The sequence below is a fragment of the Ochotona princeps genome, chromosome 2 (genome assembly GCF_030435755.1).
Source record: "Ochotona princeps isolate mOchPri1 chromosome 2, mOchPri1.hap1, whole genome shotgun sequence".
NCBI classification, from domain to species: Eukaryota; Metazoa; Chordata; class Mammalia; order Lagomorpha; family Ochotonidae; genus Ochotona; species Ochotona princeps.
In genome coordinates this window covers 103,557,767-103,564,512 of record NC_080833.1, presented here as the reverse complement: position 1 = coordinate 103,564,512, position 6,746 = coordinate 103,557,767, and the positions used below count along the sequence as shown (strand labels likewise).

The window sequence follows — 6,746 nt, the reverse complement described above, 5'->3', positions numbered from 1 at the left end:
GGGGAAGACAGAATAAAGGCATTTTTTTTTTCTGGATACTTCTTTTGCGTTTCCTGGTGATGCACTGTGCAGATTCCTGATGTAGCAACTTGGTTCCTACACCCCTTACCCTGCCTTTGGCACTTCAGCCTGTGAAATAGCCTTGGTTTAACTCAGCTGGCTTAGTTATTGCTTTCTGTCTCTTCTCTGGAAATCAATTGACTGGGGAAGATTGCTGCTGGTGTGAAATACATATTTGCCCTTGAGGATTTTCCCTGACTGGACTGCGTGTTTGAGGTGGGTTGGTTGTGGTGGCTCCAGGAGCACAGACCTCTGACACTGCTCCTGGTCCCTTTGGCAGCCATGTCCTTTCCAGGGAGGAAGCTTGGCCTGGACTGATCTTTGGGACCCTGGCTATTTGGAGACCTGCTCTGGAAGAGGCTCCCCTGTTGTCACTCTGATGATTCTTCTGGCTGGAGCACTAACTCTTCAGGGAAAGGCCTGTGAGCAGGTATCCTTCAGCTTAAAACTTGGCTCGCTCTTCCAGCCTTCAGTGAAATGAGGTATATAAGGTTTTAGGCTGAACACTAATGTTGGCTAAGGAGAATAAAGCGAAGGGCCTTTTTTGTTTTGGGGAATAAAACTGCGACAATACCTCAAGGCCTCATCATCTCACAAGGAGACCTTTTGGCCTCTCCATGTCTTTTTCTGATGCTGCCCGGAGCAGAATGCCAACCAATGTGGAAAAGTATTGCTGATTCAGCGCCTAGGGGCTCAGTGACCCAAAAGCATGGTCAGTGAAAATTCTGGGTATCTTCTGAGCTGATGACTTAAACACCCCAAGGTGGTGAAATGAGGTTTAGAAGCCACAGAAACAAATGGTGACAGTAAAGAGTAATGCCCACTCCACAGGAAAGCTGACTGTCCCATCAGTGCAAGCAGACATCAAAATTGGTGCCAGACAGGTTAACTTTGACTGGCACACATTTCATTCGGCCCAGTGTTGGATTTAAAATTTGACTGTGGACATTCACACTTCTGAAAAGTTTCAATTCAAAGGTGGATTTCTGGTTTCTTTTTTTAAAAAAATTAAATCAGATACCAGGTAACACTGTGTGGCAGTCACACCCCTGGCATTGAGCAGCAGGCACCCCATTCTTCAACTTTCACAGCCCCCCACTTCTCTCCGTTGTAGCCCCATTTTGCCCATATAAATTGCTTGCCTGGGTCCTGGAGGGGCGCTTTTCAGTTTGAAACCCTTCAGAAACAGTCACAGAGTATCGATTAGTGAAGTGTTATGGTATTAGAATCTGGCTGAGTTAGTGAGATTAACACTAGTAAAGGGCTCTGAGGCAACCCCAACTCTGACGGGTTTCTATAGAGAAATGAGACAAAAGAAACATTCCATAGTTGGGGTATTGGAACAGGGCAGTCATACGAGGCTGGGAACTCTGAGGGGACAGCAGGTTTATCCAGGTAGCCCTTGGCGGGGGAAGGGAGTCAGCTGGAGATGCTGTTTCTTAGTTGTCCAGCAGGCACTGTGCCAAGGCCGCTGTTTGTCCAACTAGGGACGAGGGGGAGGGGAAGAGACGGTGGACTCAAACCATGTGGATACCTTTCCATTTCACCTTGCCCCGTGTTGGCTGGAAGCTTTCTTCCTTGGGCACCACTTCATATGGTTAGATCGTCTGACCTGGCCCTGCTGCTGGCTTTGCTCAGCCTGCTCAGGGGTCTGATGTCATCGGTGGTCAGCTCAGGACACAGCGATGGCGTCTTCTCAGCCAGCAGTCCTGGCTTGGAAACCTTCTCGGCTGGCAGCTCTTCTTTCTCTCCCTCCGTCCCCACTCCAGGGGTCTCCACTTTTTCTCCCTCCGGCACTTGCACTGTCTCAGGTGCCTCCAGGGTTACCTTCTCTGCTTCTGGCTTCTTCTCTCCTACTTCTGGTTCTGCAGCTTCCTCCACCGCAGGCTCCTTCGCCTCCACCTCAGGCACTCCCACCTGAGCGTAGGAGGGCAGCGTCTCTTGGTAACCCCGGGGCATCTCAGCTAAGGATCCGCTGCCAATCTTTTCCTCGAACTGTCCGAAGGGCTTGGCTGAAAGAGGGCTTGTCTCCACCATCCCAACCTCAGTCAAAGGGAAATAGTGGGACACGATTTTCTCTTCTTCGAGGAGCTGGTAGCCCTTGGCTTTCTGGATGGAGGAGACGGCAATGGAGTGAAGGGATTTCTCAGGGATCTCCCCCAGTGGCTGCTCCACTGGCCTCTTGAAGGCAGATCGGATACCCTTGAGGCCCAGGTGGCTGATCTCCATAATGTTGAGGAAGAGGGACACAAAGGCCACAGAGAGCATGAACAAGATGAAGATGGTTTTCTCAGTGGGCCTGGACACGAAACAGTCCACCACGTTGGGGCAGGGCCAGCGGCTGCAGCGGTAGAGGGGCAGGATGCGGAAACCGTACAGGAAGTAGTGGCCCACGATGAAACCTACCTCGAAGAGGGTCTTGAAGATGATGTGGCAGACGTAGGTCCTCAGCAGGGTCCCCTCCAGCCGGAACTTCTTGGTGCCTTTGCTGCTGCTGCTGCTCTTCCTGATGCTCGCCTGGTCGGGGCTCATGGGCACCCTCTCGCTCCCGTCACCCCGAGACTGCTCCTCCGCCTCGCGGTCCTTGCGCTTCTCCTCCATGCGCACGTGGTGCACCGCGTGTCCCACGTACATGAGGGATGGAGTGGAGACAAAGATGATCTGCAGGACCCACAGGCGGATGTGGGAGATGGGGAAGGCCTCATCGTAGCAGACGTTCTCACAGCCGGGTTGCTGGGTGTTGCACACGAAGTCGGACTGCTCATCCCCCCACACGAACTCCGCCGCTGTGCCCAGAATAAGGATCCGGAAGATGAACAGCACAGTGAGCCAGACCCTGCCGATGACCGTGGAGTGCTCATTCACCTCCTCCAAGATGTTCCCCAGGAAACTCCAGTCACCCATCTCGCAGCTACCTAGAGGAGGAAGAAGGCAAAAGCTCAGCCGCCGCAGTGCAACCCGGGTCAGTCTCTTTTTGCTAACTCCTGGGATGCTGCTCGTTTGTGCACTGCTGAAACAGCCGACGTGTAAACAGCATCTATTGAGTGCATCCTCTGTGTAGGCCGTGTAGGGACAAAAGAGGCCTGAAAGAAACTGCTTCCATTAGCTTATTCATGGGCAAAACGGATTTGATAGTATTACCTGTTCTCATTCACTTCACAAAAGGTCAGAAAGGACACAAGAGGCCACATTTGTGTAATCATTCCTTGAACTCCACCAAAAATAGGAACTCATGGTTGATTATAAATAAAAATCCATGGTTATGTGGATTTAAATTCAGAGTATAAAAGACACACTAGTGGAAAAATTCCTTGTTTTGTGGGTGTCTGGGCTTCCAACACAATGTGTGCATGTCTGTGATTGTGACACCTTCTTTTTGTTATGGTGGGGTATGTCAGCATCATCTGTTTAAAGGTGAGTGGGAAAGAGCCAGTTCTTACAGATCATCTACCTTGGGAAAGACCTTTGACATGTATTTCATTAATTTGATCCTTCTAGACTGTCATCACCGTGAGAGAAGGGACCACACCCATCTTGTTGACATTTGTATACTCAATATCCACTCCGTAGTGTGAGCTAAGTGTAAGCTAGCTTGATTCCAACGTAAGCTAATAAAACTGAGGCTCAGAGAGGCCAAACTGGCCTAAGATCGGACAGCTAATTAGCAGCAGTTCTGTCTGCCAGATGTTCAAAGCAGTTCTTTCCACTACACCACCGAGATACACTGCCTGCAATCAGAGCTATGCAATCCTCTGACTTCTGTGCTCTGAATTTATGTATTTGTTTCTCGAAGTTGAAATCTGGAAACCCTTCCTAATAGCTTCACACATAAAGGGTAGTATGTTTTTATTACTGCTGTTTTAAATCTGAAGAAGCTAGAGAGGACTTAAGAATCATGTTACAGGACAAGGAAGGTGCACGAGGACACATTTAATGCCCGACAGGAAAGGTGTCAAGGTCTATAGTGTGGCTGTTTTAATAGAGCTCTTTAGCTCTGTTGGCCTGTAGCAAAAGAAGACCATTAAACATGATAGTATATAATGCCCGTAGCACAGCAGTGGCTAATGGAAGTGGGATTGAACTGACAGGGGAGCTCTGTGCAAACTGGGTCACTCATCTCGTGCAAACCTGTAGCCTGTGAAAGACCAGGATCAAAACTCCCATTTTATCCTAGGACTGGTCTCTTCAGCCACAATATCTCTAGAATTGTGCAGTTTACACATGGCTTACTCAACACAGGCAAGAGCCCATAGTTCAGGCACCTGCTCCAAGCTTCTTCCAGCCATTCCCCCCACTACCCCTCTTCCATAGACTCAGGACCACATGCAACTCAAGTGATATATCTAGTGCTTTTAATAAATCTTTAAGGATTATTATTTTATTTTTTGGTGAGACAGAGTTGGAGAGAGAGTGTTCCCCTGTATTGGTTTACTCCTCAGATGCCTATAATAAGCCATCAGGCTGAAGCCAGCTCCAGGTCCGGCAGTGCAATCCAGGTCCCCTGTGTGGGTAGCAGGGACCGGTTACTTGAGCCACCCCTGCTGTTTCCTAGGGTTTGCAGTAACTAGAAACTGGAGTGAGAAATTGGAGCTGAGTATTAATACCAGGTACTTTACCCATCAGACTAAATGCCCAATCCTTTTCCACTGCTTGTAATAACAGGGATATTTGTTAAACATTTTAAAGAGTGATGAAAAGTGGTATCTTAAATTAAACATTATTTTCATCTTCAGGGGAGGGCAATCAAAATGAGAGTTCAAAGCTTCCACCCAATCTGAGATTTGGAGCCCATGTGGGAAGGTTGCGGCCACAGCGTGGGGCCTTAATCTATACACATCTATGCACATCAGCCATCTGCATTTGGTTGAAGAGCAGATGGTGTTCTTCCTCCTGGAACCACTGAAACTTTCAATTAGGGAGGGTGTTTTCTAGCTGCTTCTCTCGTTCTGGGAAGTCAAGAGCAACCATGGTACCCTGAGCCATGAGCCTGGCACTGGGAACAGACTCATAAAGTTATGGGGATTTGAGAGTGGGAGGGGGTCCTCTGTTTAGAACCAGCAGCTCGTAATCTCAGCTACATGAATCTGATTTACAATCTCCTCAAACTACAGATTTTATCTAGTGCTTGCCCTATAAACAGTGGCAGCTACTTCTGCTGCCTTCTAGAAAATAGATGGGGAATGTCACAGTCAGGTAAGCAGCCCACACATGTAACACAATGATTCCAGCCAGGGAGAAAAGTCCGTTTCTTATCAAAATAGTTCAATCTAAAATTGATTAAAGCAGTAATTAACATAATTCTTATGAGATTGAACCTGGCTTTAACGTGCTCTACATCTGACAATTTACTAAGTTCACTAATAGTATCTGACATTATCTTGCTGTGTTGATGCAGGATAGTTCAAAAAGTTCATGGAAGGTTGGATTAAAAGATATGTTTATTTATGCACAAAATGTTTGAGATCTACTGTAATTGCTTCAGCACATGGATCTTCCATTAGCTTTTTGAAGTATGGCCTTTCTTCAGCTGTGCCCTATTAGTCCTTTTGATTTTGTGCTTTACTCATGTGATCACAGAGATGCTCTTAGAACTATATGTCACTCAGTCTGGTTTTTCCCCCTGTAGGATCAAAAGCTCAGGGAGAACAGGGACCAATTTGACTTGGTCTACTGAGAGCTATCACAGCATAGAACAAAGCCCCCTAGGGAACCGGACGGAGCTCTGTGGACATCAATGGATGTGTCCAACCGTAATCATTTTGAAATCTCCTTCTCTGAGTGCATGTAGTCTCAGTGTTCCTTAGAGTCCAGGTAACTCTAGTCTTTTTTTTTTTTTCTGTAGCAGCAATAAAGAGAGTAAGAATTGGCAAAGAAAATACAAGAAAACACTAAATAGCAAAAAGGAGAGGTGATTTATCGAAAACCAGCTGTTTTGAGGAAAAAGAACAACACACCTGCCAATTTTTTAAGACTGAAAATATAAACTGGAAGAGCAGTGATTCTTGACATTTCAGTGTCATGATACACATTTATGACACAGATACTCCTGACCACCCCATTAGAAACTTCCAGATCAGGGCCAGCCAAGGCTGTGTCTTTCTATACCCCATCCTGTGATGCTAGGATTGCTTGACTTTTTTTTAATGTCTGCTTATAACGTGTCTTATGGTGATTGAAAGAAAACAACCTGTAATTTGGTGCAATCCCACCATACTGAAGCGGACCAAGCCTGCTATTATGGTGACAAGCTTTGCAGTTACTAAGGGAAGGTGCCTTGGATCCCTGCCTTCTGATAATGAAAATTTAAAGTCACATCAGGATAGTAGACATTCCAATGAAGCAGAGAGAGAGAAAGAGATGAACTGAAGGAAGAATAGTTCTCTAATTTCCTTCAGCATAATATGTCTCATTATTATTTTGTTTGTGAAAATTTAGTGTATAGACTTATTACAGATGGAAGATATACTTATGGAAGCTCAAACTCCCAACACCAGAGCATCCATGTATTCCCAGGAATACTCGAGCAGAGAACGATATTTAGAGGTTTGCTTGATGTTTAGAGATTAATTTTGGGTACCCGTCTCTGTTTTTAAGCGATACATGTTCATATAGCTTATCTCATTCCTCTAACAAGCTTTGACCTATGCCAGTGGTTCTCAAACTTGGATTTCACAGAGTACTATAAC

At 46.5% G+C, this 6,746-nt stretch overlaps 1 protein-coding gene across 1 annotated transcript; it reads right to left on the bottom strand.

The window, feature by feature from the left end:
- Window positions 1–1,268: 1,268 nt before the first annotated feature.
- GJA8 (gap junction protein alpha 8) lies at window positions 1,269–3,157 on the bottom strand. The gene has a single exon (XM_004581844.2). The coding sequence runs from the start codon at window positions 2,962–2,964 to the stop codon at window positions 1,651–1,653; it is 1,314 nt and encodes a 437-aa protein (XP_004581901.2). The 5' UTR covers window positions 2,965–3,157; the 3' UTR covers window positions 1,269–1,650.
- Window positions 3,158–6,746: the final 3,589 nt, after the last annotated feature.

Coding starts and splice junctions, on each gene's coding strand:
- GJA8 (XM_004581844.2), bottom strand. CDS start 2,964: ATGGGTGACTGGAGTTTCCTGGGGAACATCTTGGAGGAGGTGAATGAG.